Source organism: Orcinus orca, chromosome 4 (genome assembly GCF_937001465.1).
Source record: "Orcinus orca chromosome 4, mOrcOrc1.1, whole genome shotgun sequence".
In the NCBI taxonomy this organism is placed as follows: domain Eukaryota; kingdom Metazoa; phylum Chordata; class Mammalia; order Artiodactyla; family Delphinidae; genus Orcinus; species Orcinus orca.
The window spans coordinates 37,052,610-37,079,348 of record NC_064562.1 but is presented as its reverse complement, the minus strand read 5'-3'; the positions used below and the strand labels follow the sequence as shown (position 1 = coordinate 37,079,348).

The window sequence follows — 26,739 nt, the reverse complement described above, 5'->3', positions numbered from 1 at the left end:
ATCTTTGTCAATTAGACACAGATAGTGTTTGGACCCAGCCCAGTACAAGATACACAGTAGATATTTCATTAATGTTATTACACATCACCCCTTTCTCACTTCGCCTTCTTGGCCTTGTAGTGGTGTGTGTGTTTGTAGGGGTGTGTGTGTGTGTGTGTGTGTGTGTGTGTGTGTGTGTGTGTTTATGTATTTACTGAGATATAATTTATAGCATTATGTAATTTGAGGTGTACAACATAATGATTTGATATTTTATATATTGTGAAATGATCACCAGAATAAGTCTAGTTAACATCCATCACCATACACAGTTACACATTTTTTTTTCTTGCGGGGAGAACTTGTAAGATCTTCTCTCTTAGCAACTTTCAAATATACAGTACAGTATTATTAACTATCTACTCTATGCTGTACATGGCATGCCTAGGACTTATTTATTGTTTAACTGGAAGTCTGTACTTTTGACTCCCTTCACGTATTTCATCCACCCCCAGCCTCCTGCCTCTGGCACCCACCAATCTGTTCCCTGTTTCCTTAGAGTGGTTTTAACATCTCTATGGTTGTAGGAATCAGGGGTTAAATATACAGATTCCTTATTTACAACAGCCAAGATATGGAAGCAACCTAAGTGTCCATCAACGGAGGAATGAATAAAGAAGATGTGGTACATATATACAATGGAATATTACTCAGCCATAAAAGAGAATGAAATTTTGCCATTTGCAACAACATGGATAGACTTGGAGGGCATTAGGCTAAGTGAAATAAGTCAGACAAGAGAAAGATAAATACTGTATGATATCACTTATAGGTGAAATCTAAAAAAAGAACAGGCTAGTGAATGTAACAAAAAAGAAGCAGACTCACAGATATAGAGAACAAACTGGTGGTTACAGGGAAGGGGGAGGGGCAAGGTAAGGGTCGTGGATTAAGAGGTAAACTACTATGTATAAATAAGTAAACTACAAGGATATATTGTACAGCACAGGCAATATAGCCAATATTTTATAATAGCTACAAATGGAGTATAACCTTTAAAAATTGTGAATCACTATGTTGTACACTGAAACTTATATAATATTGCACATCAACTATACGTCAATTTTAAAAACTGTAGATTCCTGTGATTGCTGAATCAAGAAGCCTGGGGTGTATATGCTATGGGAATGAGTGATAGAGAGGAACTTACATTTTACCAAGTCCTCCAGAGGCTCTCCTTGCTCTTCCGAACCTCTCTGAATACAAGGTCTCTCCTGCTCCCCGGAGTTCTTCCTGCTAAGTCATTTCTCATCTGCTCTCAAGCTCTTCAGCCTGGTCACTTCCACTATTATCTGGGCTCGGTACATGAGCCTTGGCTTGGACTGCATGGAAACAGAGTGATTAAATCAAATAATTATATTAAATACTTGTCTTTAATGGCTAGAGTGGTGAAGAAAATGGAATAAATATAGCTTTGATATATTTTAAGAGCCAAAGCCATCTACTTATAGAGCATAACATTTGAGTTATATTTACAGTCTTTATGTAGTTTTTTTTTTTGCTGTACGCGGGCCTCTCACTGTTGTGGCTTCTCACGTTGCGGAGCACAGGCTCCGGACGCGCAGGCTCAGCGGCCATGGTTCACGGGCCCAGCCGCTCCACGGCATGTGGGATCTTCTTGGACCGGGGCACAAACCCGTGTCCGCTGCATCGGCAGGCAGACTCTCAACCACTGCGCCACCAGGGAAGCCCATATTTACAGTCTTTAAATGGAAGTTTTAAAGATAGGTCATAATTGGCTCTGGATTCTGTTAAGGGCTCCATCTAAGAGGTGCTCCAAAGCCTTCTCTATGAATTAGTTAAATATGTGATTACAATACCCAGGAGATTTCAGCATTTAGTCAGCCTAAAAGACTCTATTAATAGTCAAAGAGAAATGAGTTCAACTTATCAAATTGTGGAGTTTGCTTGCTTGCTTTTGAACATCTAGTAACATGAATATTAGCAATAGTGTATGTATAGGAACTAACAATAGGCTAAACCTAATAGCCACATACGACTTTGTGTATTCAGGACTGTATCTTTTTTTTTCTTTTTCTCTTTTAAAAAAACAGCTTTGTTGAGATATGATTTACATACCATAGAACTCACCCATGTGAAGTGTACAATTCAGTGGTTTTTAGTACATTCACAGGTAATGAGCAACCAATACCACACAGTTTCGGAATATTTTTATCATCTCAGAAAGAAACCCCATACCCTTTAGCTATCACCCCACTATCCCTCCACCCCCACTCCAGCCTTAAACCACTAATCTGCTTTCTGTTTCTGTGGACTTCCTTGTTCTGGCCACTTCATATGAGTGGAATCATGTAATATGTGGTCTTTTGTGCCTGGCTTGTTTCACTGAGCACGTTTTCAAGGATCATTTATGTTGTGGCGTGTGATATTTCAGGACTGTATCTTTAAATTTGCTTCAAAAACCATTTTCTTTAAAAACTTTTTTATTAAAAAATTAATATTTTATTATAAACAAAAAGATAAAGCAAATATAAATAAGCAGAAAAATAACCCATTACCCAGCATTCTTAAATGACCACCATTCACATTTTGGTATGTGTCCTTCAAAATTATTTCTTACACATGAATCAACATATAAATATATGGAAACATGCCATTTTGAACCTTTTCAGGTGAATAATAAATACAAGAGTACAGTCTGCCGCAGAATGGTACAGTCTGAGCTCCCATTCAAACCTATCCTTCGTTCCAGGGAGTATTTGCTTGCTTCTCTGTCCAAATCTACCTTATTTTTCCCCCGAGACATTGTGAAGTTCTACCTCCTTCCTGAAATCCTTAGTGATTTTCCAAACCACAGAGATTTCTGTCTCGTCTGAACTCAGTGAAATATTTGTCAGAGCCAATCACTGGGTTTTGAATAAATAGGAAAGATGGGGCAGATGTACAAACAAGAGGACTGACAAGGAATTCAGCAGTAAAAGAAAAACTTCTGAACAGAATATTATAGAAGGATGTGTGACAAACCCATATCATATAATATTAATGCCATTCTTGAGCAATCGAGCCTAATAAACCATAAATTCGTTGCAAAAAAGCATAAACGTTATAGATTTTTTGATTAAATTGTCCTATATTAGTTATTTTAAAGTTGATTTAAATTAAAATTTAAACTGGATTTGATTTAAATTAATTTAAACTTTAGAAACAAATTTAAGTGTATATAAGAATTTAGGTTATGAAAAGGGAGTGTTTCAGATTATTATGGAAAGAATAGATTATTCAATAAATGGAATTGAGACAAATCCATGTCACAAATATTAGCATAGATCAAAATAAAATCTAGATGTATTATGACTTAAATATAAAAAGTATGAACCTAGTAAAAGAAAACTTTGGTAAATTTGTCATTTTTGGAGTGGGATAGAACTTTCTAAATCCCAGTATAGAAAACTGGCATATGGTGGCCGCTTAATAGTTTTTGAATAAAGGAATGAAATATAAAAGCAAAGGACAAGACCATAAAAAAAGATCAGTAGATTTGACAACATAAATATCTTAATGTTTTATATTTTAATTATTATTATTCTTAAATTTGAAAGGCAAATAAGAAACTTGGAAAATATCTATAATATGTAGTAGATAGAGGGTTAATGTTTTTAATAAATAAACAACTCTTACAAATTAATAAGAAAATATGCATTTCAATAGAAAAATCAGTTAAACCATGTATAAACATGTCACCAAAGAATAAACCTAAATGGTCACTAAACGTATAAAAAACTGCTCTAGTTTTATTAATCAAAGAATGAAAATTAAAAAAATTCTATTTGTCATGTATCAAAGTGACAGACTTAAAAAACACATATCCCATGTTGGTAAGAGTAATTACAAATGACAGGTTTATTATAGTGTTGCTGGGTATATTGTTGTATCTTTCAGGGGTGCAGTCTGGAATACATTAAAAAATTTTTTTCTAAATGTGCTTAGTTTTTGGTCAATTCTTTCCATTTCTAGGGAAATTTCCCTTAAAAAAATGTGGATCTGCACAAAGAGTGCAGTGTGTGTTCACAGCATTTTTTTTTCATAGTAAACAAGTCAATACCCAGCAATTGGCGATCCACTCCCCACAGCTTTATTGAAGTATAATTGACACATAAAAATTGTATAGATTTAAGATGTACAGTGTGATGATTTGATATACGTATATGCTGTGAAATGGTCACCACAATCAAGCTAATTAACACATCCATCACCTCCCATAGTTATCTTTTTTTTTCTTTTGTGTTGAGAACGCTTGTGACCTACTCTCTTAGAAAATTTCAGGTACACAATACAGTATTATTAAGTCATCTGGGGATACATTAGATTCCCAGAGCTAATTCGTTCTGTAACTGAAAGTTTGTACCCTTTGACCAACATCTTCCTATTTTCTCCTCCTCTTCCACCAAGTGGAGGTCCCTAGTGCTCGTGTAGTAGCTCTGAGCCATACTGCTGGGTTTGAGTCCAGTCCTACTACTCCCAATGAGGTGGCCTCACGCTATTCCCCGACTTCTCTGTGTCTCACTTTACGCATCAGTAAAATGGGGGTATGTGCAGTCCCTATCTCATAGGGTGGATGTGAAAATTCAGTGTGTCACACAGAAAGTGTTTAATAAGTATTAGCTGTTATTTTTTCCATGTTTAAGAATATGTCCATACATTGGATACTACTCAGCCATTGAAATAATAATTCAGTGACATGAAAAAGTGTTATCTGTTGAGCAAAATAGGTGGCATACAAAATGGTATATAAATGATATTAATTTCCTTTGTGTTTATCTCCTCTACAGTTTTTACAATGAGCATATTTTTTATAGTGAGAATAAGATAAACCAAACAAATAATAAAGACAATGTCCTATTCTAAATCACAATCACACTTTTCCACAATTAGAAGTAGCCTACATGAAAAATAGGATAGTTTTGATACATTAAAGCTGACATACTGAAAATAATGTGGGATTTATAGTTTATATACTGGATTTGAATCTTAAATGTCTGAACTTGGACACGTCATTAACACTCCCAACTCTCAGATTCTCCCCTGCAAAATGGGGATGTATATCTATCAAATGGGGATGTTGTGAAGCTCAATAAAATAGTGTATGTGAGAGCTATTCATAAACTGAACAGAGACATACAAATACAAGATCTAATTATAACCATCAAAACCTACTGATGCTTTTAGTTATTCTGTCCCAAAGAACAATATGAATCACATCTCCAGTAAAAAGCTTTCTTTTTTTTAAATCAGAGAGGTACTTGGTAGTTTGAGAGTCTTCCTAGGTGCTATTAAAAACTCATCACATAAAGTATCAAGCTTTTGGCTCAGTTTAATTCTTTGGTATACATTTCGTTCCTCCTTTGTTTTGCTTCCAAGGTATGAGGGGCTGTGAATCATTCAAAAGACAACATGAATTCCTGAAACTTTTGCCTTTGTTTTAAAATTTAAGATGATCATCCCAAAGTAAACTATTTGATGGTGAAATCTGGAAGAGACCCAATTTAATTTTTTTCTTAGGAAAAATGTTTAAAGTAGTTGAAGGGAATTGGAAAAATAGTAAGCAAAAATTGGAAGGCAAATCAACCATGTTTCTTCAGTTGCACCACCACAGAGAAAGAACCCTGTTCTGCGGCTCAGCTATTTTCTTTTCTCCTTGTCTTATCCTTAATTATTATTAACAAAGATCAGATGGAGTTGTGCCCAAATTTGTAAGTGATTTGTATGCTGTTTTTCATGTTACAAAGAAAGAAAAGCTGGCAGCTTTTAAGTAGAACTTTCAAGGAAATCGAAATATTTTTTATAAGTCTGAGAAAGATAGAGATGGGGAATGCTGCTCCTTTCTTTCTACGAAAACAATCACAGAGTTCTTGGAATATGACCAGCTTTCAGTTGTTGTTTTTGGTTTTTGTTGTTGTTTTTACCTTTTCTATGTCTTTTCTGTCAAGTGATCCCACCAATGACTGCCACATTTAGAATCCTTTTAATCTCTAATCTTTAATACAGCTTGCTCCTGAGACCAAGGCTGTCATTCATTGGATTATGGATATTCCTTTTGTGCTTTCGGCCAATCTTCATGGAGGAGACCTTGTGGCTAATTACCCATATGACGAGACACGGAGCGGTAGGTGTCCTTCCTGCTTCTCTAATTGGTTCAAGGTTTACAATTCGTTTACAAGACTTTATTGGATGATTTCTGTAATATTCTTTTAAGGGACTGGTCGTTCAGTGATTTTGCCTGTAGAAATACATCTACTGAACTGGAATATCCCCTATTTCATGTGGTATTGGCATATATATCTGGCAGAAAAAGACTATAAATTAAAAAAAAAAGTTTAGGTGAAGAGGAACATGATCTTGACTGAATACTTAGAGAAGGGAGAGGGAGAAAACAGACGTCATGAACTTGGGTCACTCTTGGACTCTGGTAAAATGGAGGAGTAATGGAATTTATGTAGGTTTATGTACAAGATAGCTTAAAAATGGAGGCAGCCTTTTGCTGCTCCATCAGGGCCCATATACATCTCTGCATGTGTCTTTTTGTGCACTCACACTTATGTATTTGTTGTTTTTTTTTTTTTTTTTTTTTTTTGCGGTACGTGGTCATCTCGCTGTTGTGGCCTCTCCCGTTGCGGAGCACAGGCTCTGGTCGCGCAGGCTCAGCGGCCATGGCTCACGGGCCCAGCCGCTCCACGGCATGTGGGATCTTCCCAGACCGGGGCACAAACCCGTGTCCCCTGCATCGGCAGGCGGACTCTCAACCACTGCACCACCAGGGAAGCCCCCACTTCTGCATTTGGAACTGTTTCTTGGTGGTGTCAGGGAGGGAAAGTGATGCTTTGGTTTCCTTTAACTAGTTTTAGTTAAGCTTTAACTAGTTTTAGTTAAGCACAGCAAACTTTAGCCAGATAGATATTATCAGCTTAATTTTTGTTGTTCCAGGAAATTTCCTGCTTTGAATGGATTCTTAGGAGCCTTTGAAAAGTTAGGTCTTTGTAAACACAGGATAACTGTAGGTATTGGAAACTGAGTTTTGAAGAGTCTTTGGTAAAACATCCTTAAAATTTGGAGATTTTGTGGTTTGTCAATAGCTGGAAATTTAAAGGACTGGCATAGTTGATAATACAGAATAAGAATACCGTGTACTAAAATATTTATTTATTTCAGTAATACACATAGGAACTTTTTTAAAACTGTAAATGTAGATACTGAAAAATATGTGTGAGAGTGGTTCATAGTGCCTGTGGAGTTAACAATGGAAATCTCCTTGCTGTCTTCCTAAGTCCAATTTACTATGAACTTGTCACCTTTTCTTGTGAAGCTTTCAATTCATAAGCAGAATGTACATTCTACCCAGTTTCTGCTTTGTGGTATTAGGAGTGGACGTTATACAACCTAAAAACTAAGGTGTAATTGTTGAGTACGTAAACCTTCACTCCTTTCCCATAGTGATGTAGCTAAAAAATACGTCAGCAAGAGATCAACACCAAATCACTCTTCAGAAAACACGCAGTGCTCCTCAGCCTGTGTCAGTTTCTTTAGTCTTGTGCGTTTATTTTCCAGGTAGTGCTCATGAATACAGCTCCTGCCCAGATGATGACATCTTCCAAAGTTTGGCTCGGGCGTACTCGTCCTTCAACCCCCCCATGTCGGACCCGGATCGGCCCCCGTGTCGCAAGAATGATGACGACAGCAGCTTCGTAGAAGGAACGACCAACGGCGCAGCGTGGTACAGCGTGCCTGGAGGCGAGTTTCCCTTTTGCTCTTTATGTGATTAGTGGCTTTTAAAAAATAATTACCGTTTACATTTAGGGAAACTTCAATCTTCAATCATTAAGAAATAGACTGAACCTATAGTTCATCCATTAAAATTAGTCTACTTTATGCATGGATGATTGCTTATTATAGTTTTTTGTTGATTTTTAAGAATCAAGATGCTAATTGAAGAGCTGTAGTAAACGAACTGAAGACATCCGCTGGGAAAATATAGATTGAATATTGTTAATTACCCTACTTTTCAAATTCTGGCCTTAGGGAATAAGATACCATCCCGGTTATATGTTAGTCATGCTTCGATTGTAGGTAAATGTATATTTTAGAGGGCTGGCTTTGGCCTTTAGTATATCTTGGTCCACATACCATTTGTTTTTATTTAAAAAATTTCACTTCATGTGGAATGTTTATTTTGTATTCACTGCTGCAGTAAACACTATTATTAGATCAGGAAGCACTTCACCTTTTATTGGGACTGAAAAGGGAAAAGCCCACCTCAGCACAGCTGGAGGAAGCATCTCTAGACACCAAGGCAGCTCATGTGGCAATCTAGCATGGACTTTGAAGAGCTCTCATTTTTTGAAGAGCTCTCATTTTTTGGGCTGGATCACTCATAGTTGTGTAATATTGCCTCTACCAGGGATGAAGAGTGAAATGTAAAGATACTGTTTTTTTTTTTCCTCTGCCTAAGAACAATTTTCTGTGGCCTACCTGGAAGTGAAAACAGAATTTAGGACAGTAGCAGCAGTGGCTAATTATAGGATTTTGGTTTGTTTAATATGTTTTTTTTTTGGTTGAATTATTCCCAGAGAAAAATATTCTTCCAGATTTTTTCTTTCTGATATATGTTTATTCTGTTTTTTTAAAAAATTGAGGTATAGCTGATGTACAATATTATATAAGTTACAGGTGTACAACATAGTGATTCACAATTTTTAAAGGTTGTACTCTATTTATAGTTATTATAAAGTATTGGCTGTATTCCCTGTGCTATACAATATATCCTTGTAGCTTATTTTATATATAGTAATTGTACCTCTTAATCACCTACCCCTATCTTGCCCCCCACTTCCCTCTCCCCACTGGTAACAACTAGTTTGTTCTCTATGTCTGTGAGTCTGTTTTGTTGTTGTTATAGTCACAGCTTTATTTTTTAGATTCCACATATAAGTGATATCATACAGTATTTACCTTTCTCTGTGTGACTTATTTCACTGGGCATAATACCCTCCAACTCCATCCATGTTGCTGTCAATGGCAAAATTTCATTCTGTTTTATGGCTAAGTAGCATTCCATTGTGTAAATATACCACATCTTCATCCATTGATCTGTTGATGAACACTTAGGTTGCTTCCATATCTTGTCAATTGTAAATAATGCTGCTATGAACATTGAGGTGCATGTAACTTTTTGAATTAGTGTTTTTGTTTTTTTCGAATATATACTCAGGAGTGGAATTGCTGGGCTGTATGGTAGTTCTATTTTTGGTTTTTTCAGAAACCTTCAAAATGTTTTTCACACTGGCTGCACCAATTTAAATTCCCAACAACAGTGTTGGAGGGTTCCTTTTTCTCTGCATCGTTGTCAACATTTGTTATTTGTGTTATTTTTGATGATAGCCATTCTGACAGGTGTGAGGTAATATCTCAGTTTTTTTTTTTTTTTTTTTTTTTTTTGCGGTACGCGGCCCTGTCACTGCCGTAGCCTCTCCCGTTGCGGAGCACAGGCTCCGGACGTGCAGGCCCAGCGGACATGGCTCACGGGCCCAGCCGCTCCGCAGCATGTGGGATTTTCCCGGACCGGGACACGAATCCATGTCCCCCACATCATCAGGCGGACTCTCAACCACTGTGCCACCAGGGAAGCCCTCAGTTTGGTTTTGATTTGCAATTCTCTGATGACTAACGATGTTGAGCATCTTTTCACATGCCTTTAGGCCACCTGTGTGTCTTCTTTGGAAAAATGTCTATTCAGGTCTTCTGCCCATTATTTAATCAGGTTGTTTGGTTTCTTTTGATGTTGAGTTGTATAAGTTCCTTATGTATTTTGGATATTAACTCCTTATGCAATATATGATTTAAAAATACTTTCTCCCATTCCTTAAGTTGCCTTTTAATTTTGTTGACCATATCCTTTGCTGTGCAGAAGCTTTCAGTTTGATGCAGTCCCACTTATTAATTTTTGTTTTTGTTGCTTGTGCTTTTGGTGTCATACCCAAAAAACTTTACTAAGACCAGTATTGGGAGCCTTGTCTCTGTTTTCTCCTAGGAGCTTTACAGTTCAGGTCTTGCATTTAAGCCTTTAATCCATTTGGAATTAATATTGGTGTATAGCATAAGATAAAAGTCCAATTTCATTCTTTTGCACATGTGTATCCAGTTTTCCCAAAACTTTTTTTTAAAGAGACTGTGTCTTATTCCCATTTAGTATTCTTGGCTCTATTGTCAAGTATTAGTTCAGTGTATATATCAGGGTTTATTTCTGGGCTCTTGATTCTATTACAGTGGTCTGTGCATCTGTTTTTATACCAGTACCATTACTGTTTTCATTATTTTAGCTTTGTAGTATAGTTTGAAATCAGGAAGTGTGATGCCTCCAGCTTTGTTCTTCTTTTTCAAGATTGCTTTGGCTAGTCATTGTCTTTTGTAGCTCTATATGAATCTTAGGATTGTTTTTTTCCCCCATCTCTGTGAAAAATTCCATTGGAATTTTGATAGGGATTGTATTGAATCTATAGATAGCTTTGAGTGGTATGGACGTTTTAACAATATTAAATTTATGAACATTGGATGTCTTTCCATTATCTTTGTATCTTCTTCAATTTCTTTTATCAATGTCTTATAGTTTTCAGTGTACAGCTCTTTCATCTCCTTGGTTAAATTTATTCCTAAGTATTTTATTGTTTTTGATGCTATTGTAAATGAGATTGATTTCTTTATATGTTTTTTGGATAGTTTGTTATTAACATATAGAAATGCAACTTATCTTTGTATGATGATTTGGTATCCTGCAACTTTTATGAAATATTTTATTAGTCCCAACAGTTTTTTTTTTCTTTGTGTATGTGTGTTTGTGGAGTCTCTAGGGTTTTCTATACATAAGGTCATATCGTTACAGACAGAGATAATTTTGCTTCTTCCTTTCCAACTTGGATGTCTTTTATTTACTTTTCTTGCCTCATTTCTCTGGCTAGAACTTCTAGCACTATGTTGAATAGGAATGGTGAGAGTAGGCATCCTTGTCTTGTTCTTGATCTTAGAGAAAAAGCTTTAAATCTTTCACCATTGAGTATGATGTTAGCTGTGGTGTTGTCATATATGGACTTTATTATGTTAAGATATGTTCTTTTTATACCCAATCTGTTGAGGGTTTTTATCATGAAAAAATGCTGAATGTTTTCAAATGCTTTTTCTGCATATTTTGAGATGATATCATTTTTATCTTTCATTCTATTAATGCAGTATATTACATTTGTTGATTTGTGTATGTTGAACCATCCTTGCATCCTAGGGATAAATTTCATTTGATCATGGTATATGACTTTTTTTTTATGTACTGTTGAATTCAGTTTTCTAGTGTCTTGTTGAGAAATTTTGCATCTGTATTCATCATGATAATTAGCCTGTAATTTCTTTTCCCATAGTGTCCTTATCTGGCTTTGGAATCAGCATAATGCTGGACTTGTAAAAAAGAGTTTGGGAGTGTTCCCTCCTCCTCAGTTTTTTGGAAGAGTTTGATAAGGATTGGTGTTAATTCTTCTTTAAGTGTTTGGTAGAATTCACCAGTGAAACCGTCTGACCCTGGGTTTTTCTTTTTAGGAAGTTTTTGATTACTGATCCAATCTCCTTACCAATAATTGGTCTGTTTTGATTTTCTATTTCTTCATGGTTCAGTCTGGGTAGGTTGTATGTTTCTGTGAATTTATCCATTTCTTCTAGGTTATCCAGTTGTTGGCTTGTAATTGTTCACAGTAGTCTTTTATGATCCTTTGTATTTCTATGGTATTAGTTGAAATGTCTCCTCTTTATTTTTGGATTTTTTTGAGTCCCCTCTCTTTTTTTTCTTGTTAAGTCTAACTAAAGGTTTGTCTATTTTGGTTATCTTTTCAAAAACCAGCGCTTAGATTTGTTTATCTTTTCTATTGTTTTCCTGGCCTCTATTTAATTTATTTCTGCTTTGATCCTTATTATTTCCTTCCTTCTGCCAATTTTGCCCTTGGTTTGTTCATTTTCTAGTTTTTTGAAGTGTAGGAATAAATTGTTTATTTTACATATTTCTTTTTTCTTTTAAATGTAGGTATTTATCATAATAAACTTCTTTCTTAGGACTGCTTTTGCTGCATCTCATAAGTTTTGGCAGGTTGTGTTTCTGTTTTCATTTGTTCAAGATATTTTGGCTTCCCTTTGACCCACTGCTTGTTCAAGAGTGTGTTGTTTACTTTTCTACATGTTTGTGAATTTTTCAGTTTTACTCTTGTTATGATTTCTAGTTTTGTACTACTGTGGTTGGAAAAGATACTTGGTATGATTTCAGTCTACTTAAGTCTGCTGAGATTTGTTTTGTGACCTATCATATGATCTACCCTGGAGAATGTTTCATGTATGCTTGAGAAGAATGTTTATTCTGCAGCTGTTGGATGGTATGTTCTGTATGTCTGTTAGGTTCATATGGTATAAACTATAGTTCAAGGCCAGTGTTTCCTTACTGATACTCTGTCTGGATGATCTATTTATCCATTATTGGAAGTGGGGTACTGAAGTCCCCTACTATTATTGTACTATTGTCATTTCTCCCTTCAGACCTGTTAGTATTTGCCTAATATATTTAGATGCTCCAATGTTGAGTGTTTATATATTTTTGATAGTTATATCCTTTGACGAATTGACCACTTTATCAAAATATAATGACCTTCTTTGTCTCTTGTTTCAGTTTTTGGCTTAAACTGTATTTTGTCTGAGATAAGTATCACTACCTCTCCTCTCTTTTGGTTTCCATAAGCATGGAGTATTTTTTGTCATCCCTTCAGTTTGAGCCTACATGTGTTCTTAAAGCTGAAGTGAGTTTCTTGTAGGTGCCATATAGTTGGGTCTTATTTTTTTATTTATTCAGCTACTCTATGCCTTTTTTTTTTTTTTTTTTTTTTGTGGTACTTGGGCCTCTCACTGCTGTGGCCTCTCCTGTTGTGGAGCACAGGCTCCGGACACGCAGGCTCAGCGGCCATGGCTCACGGGCCCAGCCACTCCACGGCATGTGGGATCTTCCAGGACTGGGGCACGAACCCATGTCCCCTGCATCGGCAGGCGGACTCTCAACCACTGCGCCACCAGGGAAGCCCCACTCTATGCCTTTTGATTGGAGAATTTAATCTATTTACATTTAAAATATTGATAAGGACTTCCCATTTTATTGTTTTCTGTTTTGCAGTTCCCTTGTTCCTTTCTTCCCCTCTTGCTGTCTTTCTTTGTGAACTGATGATTTTCTGCAATGGTAGGCTTTGATTCCTTTCTGTTTAGTTCTTTTTGCATCTACCATAGGATTTTGCTTTATGGTTACCATGAGGCTTACATAAAACATCTTATAGCATAACAGTCCATTTTAAGCTGTCAACAACCTAACTTTGATTGCAAACAAAAACTTTACCCTTTTACCTCCTTCCCCCCACATTTTATGTTTTGATGTCCCAATTTACATCCTACCATTTTGTGTATCCATGAACAAATTATTGTAGCTATTGTTATTTTTAATATTTTTAAACCTTTATACTAGAGTTAAGTGATTAATACACTACCATATTAAAGTAACAGAATATTCTGAATCTGACTATATACTTACCTTTACCAGTGTGTTGTATATTTTTATATGTTTGCGTATCACTAAATTAGGTCTCTTTGGCACTGAGCTGTGCCACCTTAGAGAAGGGGGTGATGCACACTCCCTTCAATGTGTCCAAGCTTGGATTTTAAAGCTGTGCTTTAACTTTTCCATTAGATTCCTGAACTTCCACAAAGGCACTCTATTCATGGGTAATTGTCAAAATTGGTGTTCTTTGGGGAGGGAAGACAGTAGAAAACTCTTATTTCACCATTTTAATGACGTCACTCTCAGTCTTCAAAGCTGATTCCAGCATTGTGGAATGTGGCTGATACTTGCTTTAGCACTGTAAAACAGCAATGTGTTACACTAAATGACTGCTTAAGAACCTGAGAGAGTTTGTGCTTGTGAGGTGGTAACTATTTCCCAAGTACGTTGTTCCATCGCTTATGGAAGGTGATTTCACTTGCAATTTCCCACAGTCTCCCCAAGATGCACTGGTTGGTACATATTTTACTTGGCCCTCGGCAGAGCAGTCTGTGTAGGGTTTTAGTCGCCACATGCATATTTTGACTTTTCATTTCTTTTTTTTGGCAGGAATGCAAGATTTCAATTACCTCAGCAGCAACTGTTTTGAGATTACCGTGGAGCTTAGCTGTGAAAAGTTTCCACCTGAAGAGACTTTGAAGAGCTACTGGGAAGATAACAAAAACTCCCTCATTAGCTACATTCAGCAGGTAAACACAGTCTCTAGCATAAAATGGGAGATTTAAGAACATTTAAACCTGGAGTACAATAGTTTCCTAAGAGGATCCCAGCCTACAGGACTCCATCTGACCCAGAATGAGGATGCTGCGTTTGGAAAATGTGTCAGTAGTGATTCAAATAGGCTTTCATTTGTCATAGGTTTTGTGGTTCATGAATATTCACTGAGAACTGACTAAACTGGAGAGTTGTGGAGAAGTGAGGTGACACCCTACTTTCTTTCATATTGCACTAAGCAAGGGCAATCCTAGGATCCTCCTCCACCCTTATCACCTTGTCTCTCAGGCATCTGAGGCAGGACCAGAACTAGAATGAGGTAAGTGAGGCACCTGGCATGCAAATTTAAGGAGCCTTTCACTCTCAGGGTCATGCAGGTATAGGATGTGAGTATCTCCTTAAATTCTGTGCCCCACATGCCTAACTTGTCTCACCCTAGACTCAGCTGGATCCATTATCATCTTCTACTCCCTCATCATCATCATCCCCGAATTAAAAATGAGGAATCAGAGGCACAGAGAAGTTAAACAGCCAGAATGTCTAGTTCCAGAATCACCATGCCATGTTGCCTCTCATGACATAAGCTTAGATCTTTACCAGAGAGTCACTGTACAGAATTTGGGGGAATCTCACAATGTGTCAGAATAAAATACCTACCTACTCAGACTTAACCCAGGCCAGTGCCCTGATAGCCCTAGCCCTCTGTACCAGGTAGACACTGGCACCAGGGGCAGTGCTGGTGGGAAAGACCTAAGGACTCTTTTCTTTGCCTGCAGTGCCTTGACAATTTCACATTCCATTCTGTATGCGGCCATTTACACCCAAAGTCAGGGAGAGTGATGTTAGTTTCACATGCTGGCAGGTAGTCCAGACTAATGTTTAAGCTAATTTAACATAAACAAATGCTGTTTGCATATATAGGTACATATAAGCATATACACATGAACCCAGTGCATTAAAAAATGTAAAATCAGGGCTTCCCTGGTGGCGCAGTGGTTGAGAGTCCGCCTGCCGATGCAGGGGACACGGGTTCGTGCCCCAGTCTGGGAAGAAACCACATGCCACGGAGCGCCTGGGCCCGTGAGCCATGTCCGCTGAGCCTGCGCGTCCGGAGCCTGTGCTCTGCAACAGGAGAGGCCACAACAGTGAGAGACCCACGTACGGCAAAAAAAAAAAGAAGAAAGTAAAATTAGCTTAAGAATTCTTTTACACATGTCACGTATACATATAATACCTTACCAAAAGGGATTATCATGGAATAGATCCAATGATGACACACAGTGATTAAAAAACACCCATTACACAGGATTTTTTTAATCAGTGGGATCCTGCTGCATGTTAACATAAAAAGGCATTTTTCAACAACAAAACTAAGGATAATTAGCCATGTTGACCCTGGAACAAACGTAGTGGGTACCCCTGTAGAATGTCCTTTGAGGAGAGCTATATTTGGATGGACCTTTATTTATTTATTTATTTTGCAGTATGCGGGCCTCTCACTGTTGTGGCCTCTCCTGGTGGACACTGCGCCACCAGGGAAGCCCTGGATGGACCTTTTAAGAGCAAAATTTAAACATATAGTTTTAGGCAGAGGAAGTAAGATGGGCCAATTTGGTGTGTTCTTTGCCTAGGTATCAAAGAATGCCTCCTTAATACAATGCTTTTCATTTTATGTACATATTTTTTCAACAAAAATTAAGCTATTTTCATGTCCTAGGTACCCTGTGAGGTACTGGGGAGAGTGCCCTCAAGAAGGCTTTGTATTAGTGAGGTTCAGATATCAATACCTAATTACAAGAGAGGATGATAAATGCTAAAATAAAGAGCAGTGGCAGTACACAGTACACAATAAGCCTTTTCTGCCAGTTCAGAAAAGGCTTATTGGAGCTATGCTATAGGATTCCCTATAGTCCATGTCAATAAGATTATTACCCTGTCAACAATTAAAAAACTAATTCAGCTGCTACTTAAGTTCTCTCTTAGTTCTTGAGAAAAAAATGCAATATAAAACAAAACCCAAATGTGTGCCATTGGAAAGAGGAGAATCCTTGTCGTATTTATGGTGGCAGGTGCATTAATTCATCTAAAAGCTGTTACAATTTATGTAAGAATAAGCTGAAAAGAAGAGGGACCAGGTCATACAGTCCTGTTTTATGCCACTTGGAATGAGAATTTGATCTGTCCACAGATACCTGTGACCCACCCTGGCATGACATCAGTGTTATGGTGCAGACTATATAGAAGCAGTAAGAGTGGTATTTGCAGTGAGCTCACACAGCTTGCCTCGGAGGACACTCTAGTTTAGGGAATCAAAGGCTGGCGGAAGATCAGTGAAGACTGCCAGAAGTTCTGTGTTGAAATTTTCTTGACAATGGAACAATATGGTGGTGATTAATGATTGAACACCTGGGCCTAAAATCTAAGTGTGGACAAATTTTACAACTCGTGGAAAGTAGGTGATTAGGGGATCCAATTCAGTAATTGGTTGAGAGGAAATCTCTTGCAGAGTTTTAAAGGAATGTTTGCAGGAACTGGAACTGTAAAGTTAATTAGGGTAAATAGTTTGCTAAGAAGAGCTCCCACACAATAGCTTTGGAACCACCTAGTTCTCAAAATTTCCAAAGAATTTTTCAAGAATGGTTCATGAGCACCTGCATCAGAATCATCTAGATTCTTGTTAAAAACGAGTTTCCTGTCCCAACACTGAATCACACTCCTAGCAGGGCAGGACCCCAGAGTCTCCATTTCAGCAAGCTCTCTGGGGGGCATTTAAGTATTCGAGGATTTAAGGGCTATTGACATAAACAGTTCTAGTAACAATGAAGAATATTCTGGATTTTTTTTTAAAGCCTTGGTTGATTGAAATGTCCTGTAATCTGGGGAGAGAGAATTATAGGAAGGACAAGTGTAGTAAAATAGCTTCCCCAGGTATGAGTGAAATTTGAACTTCTGGGATTTCTTTTGCAAAAGTCATAAAGTGACAGTATTTTCTAGTCTGCATTCCTGTGGAGTCGTGACAGCCTATAACACTTCAGTTGAGATTTATTCCTACAGTGGAAAATTTCAAACAGAAATATTGTGCTTCACAATTGGCATATCAGAGATAGACATTTACTTATTTAACTATTTGTTAATCACATACTGTAATTTAAGTCTTGGGTTGCAGAGGCAGAAAAAAGTAAAGTTATGAATATTAACTGGGTATATTTGTGCCTAATGTAGGTGCATTATATGTTTTTGAAATGATTGATTTATTTTCCAAAGATGAGGAAGTTTAAAACTTTCATTTCTTTAAGGTTTATAATATATCAGGATTATAGTGCCTCAAGATGAATAAATTCATCTCCACAATTTTTCTGATCCCAGTGACTTTTACCATGTGAATTTCATTCAGAAAGCTAACTTTTCTTGTTTCCAGTGGCTAAATTTCAGCCTCTTACAATTTTGGTTAGCTAATCCATAGGTAAGTCTTGGGGAAAAGTCTAAGAATGTCTTTTTGTTTTAAAAAAGTGTTTACTCTCTTCTCACTGTACTGGTTGCCATTAAAATATTGTTTATTATTACTGACAACGTGTATAGCTTTTTACCATTGGTAAATTGCCTTTAGAGAAAAGAATTGTGTGTTACTTTTATAGAGTTTCAGAGGTTTTACTTTTTTAAAAAATAGCAAATGGGGGCTTCCCTGGTGGTGCAGTGGTTGAGAGTCCGCCTGCCGATGCAGGGGACACGGGTTCGTGCCCCGGTCCGGGAAGATCCCACATGCTGCAGAGCGGCTAGGCCCGTGAGCCATGGCTGCTGAGCCTGCACATGAGCCTGTGCTCTGCAACGGGAGAGGCCACAACAGTGAGAGGCCCGCGTACCACAAAAAAAAAAAAAAAAAAAGCAAATGAAAAAAGAATTTGCTGATATCCAGGGCTATCTCTTTGATAAAACATTGTACCGCTGCCAAATTTCTCCAGTGACAAAGAGATACATGAGACTTATTCTACTTTCTGTAGGGAAATATTCAAATATTATCAGTAGCAAAAGAAAATTCATTTTCTGGGGCCAGATGAGTGAGGAGCAACTGGAGCATGGGGGAGGGGGATGTTTTGTTAGGTAATCAAGCTTAATAGATTATCATTTGATATTTCAGAAGCAGTACCCTCTCAGAGATCTTAAGTGGCTCTCCGTCACTTCAAATACATATTGACTTAGTTGAATTATCATTTAAAAATAAAGCTGTTTCTGGGGCTTCCCTGGTGGCGCAGTGGTTGGGAGTCCACCTGCTGATGTAGGGGACATGGGTTCGTGCCCCAGTCCGGGAAGATCCCACATGCTGCGGAGCAGCTGCGCCCGTGAGCCATGGCTGCTGAGCCTGCGTGTCCGGAGCCTGTGCTCCGCAATGGGAGAGGCCACAGCAGTGAGAGGCCCGCGTACCGCAAAAAAAAATAATAAAAAGAAAAAGAAAATAAAGCTGTTTCTGTAGTTTGCATTGCAGTAGTTAGTTGATGACAGCAACTTAATTCACGGGCTTGTCTCAATAAAAACTCTTCCATTTTATTTCTAAACCCAGTTTTCAGTTAGTAAGTTCACTGACCTTTCATGCACTGATTATCAACCAAAATGATATTATTAATTGGTTTAATGCAAAAGTATTCACAGTGTATATCCTTTTATCTAGAAGTAAAAAGTATTGAAGGGCTGTAATGTGGTTATCTTTTTAACTGACAGCTGCCATATAAAGTATATGCAAGTGACCAAATTTAAAATAGAGAGAAAACAATGAAATGTGCTAAGACCAGAACTGTTTTACACATTGACAGACCTTTTTGTTTTGATTTTGTTTTGGTGGTTTGGAAGGTACTTCAAAGTCTTCTTTGACTCAGAACAAGATATCAGTTTTCAGGGGATTACTTCTCATTTGTCTGCTTGCAGAAAAGCAGAGTAAAGAGTACACAGAAAATTCAGTGGCTTTTTTTAGCTTGTTTTGATTCTTAAACAGTGGGGATCTGCAGTATTTTGCTAGAAAATAAGATGTTTGATTGAAGCATGTTTTTATGTCGTTTCTAATACAGATTTTTTGGTTGTTCTTGACCATCACAGATACACCGAGGGGTTAAAGGATTTGTCCGAGACCTTCAGGGTAACCCAATTGCCAATGCAACCATCTCCGTGGAAGGAATAGACCATGATGTCACATCTGGTGGGTGTTCTCTGCCGTGATCGGAGGCTCTAGTATTGCACACGAGAGCGTGGTTACTTCTTAGCATAGTTATACTTCTTACACTGTTCTAAGCAAAGCAATTAAATGCGTCATGTCTCTTTACCCCCTCTCTCCCCCCAGCTTTGATCTAGTTAAATTTTTTCTGGGGAGCAGGTCAAGCAATTACTTAGGATGGCTGCTGTGCTTAGAAATTGGGGTGCAGCAGGTGGCGCCCTTTCCTCAGCTGTCTCACCCCAGAGCTGTGAGGTGGGGCCATCTGCGGGAGTCTCTGCAGTTGTCGAGGCAAAGGAAGATGAACCAGCTGGAATTAAAATACTGATCTCTTCTAAGAAGAAGTACTAATGAGCTGTTAATTGGTAAACCTCAGGAGGGAGCAGAAGAGTAGGAAGGACGGTAACTGCCAGTGTATTGTGTGTCTAGGATTTCCCATCCATTTCTTCATTTAATCTGTATCATAAATCCAGATGTATTCAAGGCTAAACAGGATGTTACAGGATTGAGGTTGATGTTAGTTATTTCTAAGTTTAAAGCCTCATTTCCATTTTCCTACTTTGGGGAAAATGATGTATTTTCCTGGCAAACCTACCTACTCCTGTTAATAAATATCTATCCAGCTCGTTTTAGTGTAACTCTCATTTGTTGGGATCTTTTCAACAACAACAATATCTTTTTAGCTATAAACTCTACATGTTTGTAGACCTTAGCATTAATTAACCTTTAGTGCCCAAACATCCTATACCATTACCTATTTCTTAACCTCCACATTTATAATGTGTATTTTTTAAATTCTGAATATTTGTTCTCTAAAACTCCATTTATTTATTCATTAAACAATACTTATCAACACCCCATGAAGTGCCAGCCCAGCTTCCAGACCAATATGCCAGAACCTGTGCCAAGTTATTGCTCCCTTCGCCCCCAGGGAGGGGCTCCTGAAGGACCCAGGCCATGTCCCCTGTGGCCACAAGTAACTGCTTCTGTTAACTCTAGCGTAACATACAAACATTATTTTCTCTGTATTTCAGCTGTGAAAAATTTAGAAAAATCTGGACGTTGGGAATAATTATAGGTAGAAAGGAATGAAATCTGAGGAGTGGGCTCTGGGACACTGCAGCTTTTCTAGGGGAGGGTGAGGTAGTAGGGAGGGATGAACAACGGGGTCTAAGGTGGAGAGAAAACCCAGTGCCTTGTTCAGGAAGGCTGGAATGTTTCAGGAGGGAGAGAGTGTGAAAAGTGTCAGGAATGAGGCAGAGTGGAGAATCTTGTGGATAAGGCAGAGTGGAGAGTCTTGATGAGTCTATTTCAATGGACCAGCGGAGCCCGATTGGGAAGGGTCTAAGGAGAGAGGAGGAGACACATTTGAAATGAAGAGTAGACAAGTCTTTCCAGAGATTTTGCTGTAAAGCAAAGAAGATAAATGAGGCACTAGCTGAAAGGAGATGTAGAGTCCAGAGGTAGAATGGAAGAGATGGTGATGGGGGTTTATTTTTTTCTGATGGTTTCCATATTCACAATGAAATACAATGTGAAGCATCAACAGAGAGTGAGGATGAAGAGGATGCTTTACAGGTGTTAGGAAAAGGGAGACTGTCCACTAGATCCTTGGTATTCAGAGTATGACCCCTACCAGCAGCTGAATTCAGCATCACCTGGAGCTGGTCAGAAATGCAGAAGCTCAGGTCTCATCCCAGAGCTAGTGAATTAGAATTTGTACTTTACTGTTTCCCAGGTGATTGATGCACACTAATCTAGGAAATGGGAGAGTGAAAGGGCTTGGGAGGAAGACAGGGCAGGACCAGGGCCTGTGGAAGGCTGGTGTTTGTGGACAGGAGACAGCCCAGCTTGGGTATGTGTTTTCCCCAGCCCCTCACAGCCACAGGGGCAGGCAGACAGTAGAGGAGGTGGGTGTTACTCAGCGCTGGTGGTTTGCCAGGCCTATAAGCAGGTGGGGAACAGCACATAGGTTGAAGGATATGTGTATCGTTGACTGGGGTGCCCAGGAACCTAAGCTGCTCAAGGAGAAGAGGGGGGTGTGAGGGGAGGAATGGGAACAGAAGTCCTCTGGAGGGCTGATTGTAAATGCAGTTCCTAGAAGGCAGCCAGACCAACTATTCTGAGTCTTTAGAAATTTAAATTTCTAACAAGTCCCTGAGGATTTCTGACGAGGTGCCTTCAGCCACACTTTCTGAGACTGACCTAGACTCGGCAAGAATCAAAACATGGTGCCAGATGGTGGGATCCCACTGCCTGGGGACTTGATATATGTTAACCTGTGTTACTCCTGACATGATTATGATGATTCATCATATTAGAAGATTTATTAGATAACTTAACATTAATGTCTGTAAAATTGCTGTAAGTAACGATGCCCTCTAGAGAGTGTCATGCTCTCTTCAATGGAATTTCATTAAATTCAGTAAACATCTACTTTTAAAACAGGGAATCAAAATTGAACTTAGATGGCATAACTATGCATTTCATATATGTGCCTGTGACTTGAAATTTTGTTGCCTTGCAGCAAAGGATGGTGATTACTGGAGATTGCTTGTTCCTGGAAACTATAAAGTTACAGCCTCGGCACCAGGCTATCTGGCGATAACAAAGAAAGTGGCAGTTCCTTATAGCCCCGCTGTCAGGGTAAGTGATCGTGATAATAGCTAAAATGTATCAAGCACTTACCATGGGTCAGGCATGTTTAAGTGATTATATTTAGCTCTCATAATAATTCTGTGAGATAGAAGCCATTATTATCCTGTTATCCATCTGTTAAAAGATGAGAAAACTGAGGCCTAGCAAAGTTAAGTGACTTGCCCAAGGGCTCAGTGATTGATTTAACACCACTCAGTGTGAAGCTCTATTACCATTTCTCAGTTTTTGAAGAGATCCACCAGAAAATCAAATAAAACCTTAAAAAAATGAAGCTTTTATTTGCTGACCTTGATTTCAATCTCAATAATATTCTGTTCAATTTATCTTTTTATCCCTAGCACCTAGTATAATACCTTACTCAATAAGTATTTGGAAAAATAAATTAGGCCTGCAAGGTAAATTTAGGCATTAACTAAACATTTATTAAGCACACACTATGAGCAAGGCCCTCTATGCTAAGAACTATCAAGAATGATACCTATTTAAGTAAATACCATTTATTTTACTAGGAAGGTGGTGGTGATAAGACCAAAACTCCTTTAGAGGATTTTACTATTGTCCTTGTATTACATTTACTATGGAATGGCCTACAGAGTTTCCAATTAAAAATCTTGAAAAGAATTTATTGTGTTTTTGTTTATGTCCCCAAAGTTTGGAGTATAAATGCTTGGTTTTGCAAACTAAATATCCTGAGTTTTTAACTGTTGCTTTGGTTTCGATTGTGTGTATGTATATATTAGGCTGGATATGTATTAAAATCAGGAGGTAAATTTGGGCAAATAAAACCTGGACAAAAGTAGCTCCAGAGCCAGGTTGTAAAAGGTTCAACTATTTTGACCCTTAGCCTTTCTAGCCCGTGTGAGTTCAAGGAGGTATTGAGTAGTCACTTTCTTAAATAACCACAGGCTCAAGTGGCCAGATCAAAGAACTCTTAGATCCATGTGGAATGGGGCATGACTATCTCCTGGGCCCGGGGAGGACTGGGGTTTGGAGCTGCGTATTTTGAATAGTCCTTTGTGCAGAAGTGTATGAATTCTCCATAGACCTGATGAGGATGCCCAGTTCATAGGAGAGTTGAGTTCCTGGACTACTGGCCTTCGTAGTGGTTTGGAGATGTGTGTATTTCCATCAGTTTTTTTTTAGCAGATTCAAGGTTCTAGAAAGCAGAACCTTGTGGTTTGGAACACCAGGACACTGAACTGCATTCTTCCATATTTCCCCAGCTTTTAGGAGAAAATTCAAGGTTGGCAGGAGAAGCTCACTGAATAGTCAAAGGCAGAAAACTAATTATAAGTTACAACTTTTTATGGGGGAAAAACTGCCTTTAAACAATCTGCCTCTAAATAATCTGCTTTCCAATAATTCTAGAAAGCTATTAGATCAAAGCACATTTGAAACATAATGGCTTTTGATATTTTTTTTCCCTAAAAGTGTCTTGTTGCTTATCATGAGAGGTTTTTTAGGATATACTTTAATTCAGGTGGCTGGATTGAGCTTATTTTAATAAACTCTAAACCTGCTGTTCTTTTCTCAGTTTTTAAAAGTACGTAATCAGTTTGATAACAATATACCCTTATTTTCTCCTTTAGGTTGATTTTGAACTGGAGTCATTTTCTGAAAGGAAAGAAGAAGAGAAGGAAGAATTAATGGAATGGTGGAAGATGATGTCAGAAACTTTAAATTTTTAAAAAGCCTTCTAATTAACTGCTTTTAATCTATATAATGTAGTATGATGTAATATGGCCATTTTCTTTTAGATTTTGTGCAGTTAATATTTAACATTGATTTATTTTTTAATCATTTAAATATTAATAGGCATTACTTAAAATAGACTCAAGTAAAAATATAAGAACTTGGTCTATAATGTTCATTTTCCTACATATAAGACACAGAGGACCATAGAAGAGATTTAAGTGATTTTGCCATTTTAGGTGTAGATGCAATAGTCCATGTATTATTTGCAATACAGAACTTTTTGAGTAATTCTAGATTTTAAAAGTTAGTGAGTCCTTTTAATGTAATTGGTGACAATGTCACATAATGAATGCCATCGGAAAGGTCAACAGCTATAGCTTGAGTTGTGAGCACTCTACTGCAAGACTTAAACCAGACCTGTGTAAATTGTCATTGTCTCTTGTGCTGACTAGCTATATAAGCATGATCTCGTTAATGCATTCTCGATGGGAAGAAAATGTAAACGTTTAGCAAGAGGTTTTATGAAAGGAATGGAAATTGACTTCTTGGTTGTACATATCGGGGCAATACTGTTATATTATTCAGCTGGCTAACACTGCTTCACAGTGTAGGGTTTCTCTTGGTTGTCGATTGTCCCAGAATTGCATTCTGAATGATTAAATATTAAAAAATCCCTATGATATATATTTTAATTCTCTATGATTTTTGGTCTAGAGTTGTGGTCTTGTGATAAAAAACATATGTATTCCCTTGAGAGTGGCCTCTCATTGGTTCATCCTGTATATTTTTAAATTTATTAAGTGACTGTTGTATGCCAAGCACAGTGCAAGCTCTGTGTATATTATTTTGGTGGACAGAAGGTTCTGATTCCATGGATCTTATGGACCAGTTGTGGACATAGACTTTAAATAAATATACACACAAATGAATATGTAATTAAGCATTGTGATGAGTAAAGTGACAGGAAGGACTAGTGTGTGGAGAAAGAGAATGTCAGCACAACTTAATTTAGAGTGGATGAGGGGATTCAGGGATGGCCTCCCAATGCGTGTAAGCCCAGACCTAGGCTATGAGTAGGTGTGAGCAATGCAGAGTTACTGAGTGTAGGGGTGCGTGTGTGTGTGCATAGTGGTGGTGGTATGGTTGAGCAATGCTCCAGGTACAGGTTTTTGATTAAATAGTGCTAACCATTGTAATAATAGACCCCCAAATATAGACTGGCTTAAACACAATAGAAGTGTATTTCTTACTCAGGTACCTGTACTGGGCAGAAGACAGAAAGATGAGATAGCTTTTCTCCACGCAGTCATTCTGAGTCTCTTTCTGACAGATGATCTTCCATCTTCCACATGTGGCTGCGAGAGTTGCCTGGTGGTCATCTCCATTGCAGCCAATGGGAAAGGGGAAAGAGCACGGAGGAGCATGTAGGGGATGTCTGTATGGGCCAGGCCTGGAAGAGGTATACGTGACTTATGATCACATCATATTGTCTAGAATTGTATCCTCTGGCTATAATGACTGCAAAGGAGTCTGGGAAATATAGTCTAGCAGCACACCTAGGTAGGTGAAGAGAATATGATCTTTGGTGAGCATGTAACAGCCTCTGCCAGATAGAAGGAAGAGTAGGTGAAGATGCATTAGGGTAGGAAAGAACATGGCTTGCTGGAGGACTAGAAAAAGGACAGAATGACTGGAGCAGAGATGTGGGAGGTGGGAAGTAAAGGCCAGGAAAGTTGACAGGTACAAAATCATGCAGGACCTTATGGACCAGAATTGAGGATTCTGTTTTTAGAATCACTGAATGGTCTGAAGCTAGGAAAGGACATGATCTAATTTAAGTTTTAAAGGTCATTCTTGCTGCTGTGTCCAGAGTAGAAGCAAGAGTAGAGACTAGTCAGGAAGCTATTGCAGGACCCAGAATAGTGGCGACTTGGATCAAGTTGTGGCAGTAGAGATGAGAAGATGTGCGTGGTTTGTGATGTATTTCAGAGGTGGAATTGACAGGCCTTGGTGAGACATTGGATGTGGGCGATGAGGAGGCAGGTGTCACAGATGACATCATGTTTCTAACTTGACCAAATGGGTACATGGCATGTGGCATATTGGAGAAGCAGCAGATTGCAAAGGTGAGAAGAAAAAATTTCAGTATAGGAAATGTTAAGCTTGAGATGCCTATGCTTGTGATATATACAAATGGAGGTGTTGCTTGTATGGCTGCATAGTCTATGTGTGAAGCTCTAAAAGAGGCCTGGGATTGGAAATAGAGATTTGACAGTAGTTGACATATAAATAAGGTGCTATATTATTTAATTATCCGAACTAGGGCATATTTGAGAATGAAAGGGGCACAACTAATTTTGCCAGGATGGCAAGTACAATTCAGAGCTGCCAGGGGCAACTTGGGAGTAGGCTTACCTACCTATAGATGGTATTTAAAGTCATGAGAATGTATAAGATCCTCTAGGAAGAGCCCATAGAGTTAGAAGGAAAATAGGATCCGGACTGATCTCTGAGGAACTTCAGAATTCTGCTCCCTGTGTTTCATCTCAGACAGGATAAGCTAGGCTATGCTGCAGTAAGAAGCAAAACCCTAAATCTTAGTGGTTTAACTTAGTAATTTCATGAAATGCCTATAGGTCCCTGTAACTTTCCAGGAAAGTTATCCTGCAGCGTGTAGTGACGCACCAGGAATGTTTCAGGCTCTGCTGTGGCTCTGCTGTCTCAACATAAAGTTTCCTTAGTCTCTTGTCTTAGATGCAGGGACAGATACCTGGAGTCACTTCCATCCACAGCTTATTGACAA

General features: G+C 38.2%; 1 protein-coding gene across 1 annotated transcript in view; it reads left to right on the top strand.

The window, feature by feature from the left end:
- The window catches only part of CPE (carboxypeptidase E), a 108,391-nt gene extending 83,701 nt beyond the window's left edge, over window positions 1-24,690 (top strand). Inside the window, exons 4-9 of the mRNA XM_049709112.1 lie at window positions 6,046-6,167; window positions 7,607-7,785; window positions 14,222-14,361; window positions 19,472-19,571; window positions 22,111-22,229; window positions 23,831-24,690. Of these exons, the coding sequence (XP_049565069.1) occupies window positions 6,046-6,167; window positions 7,607-7,785; window positions 14,222-14,361; window positions 19,472-19,571; window positions 22,111-22,229; window positions 23,831-23,929 (759 nt within the window). The 3' untranslated portion in view covers window positions 23,930-24,690. The remainder of the gene's footprint in view (window positions 1-6,045; window positions 6,168-7,606; window positions 7,786-14,221; window positions 14,362-19,471; window positions 19,572-22,110; window positions 22,230-23,830) is intronic.
- The last annotated feature ends 2,049 nt before the right edge of the window (window positions 24,691-26,739 follow it).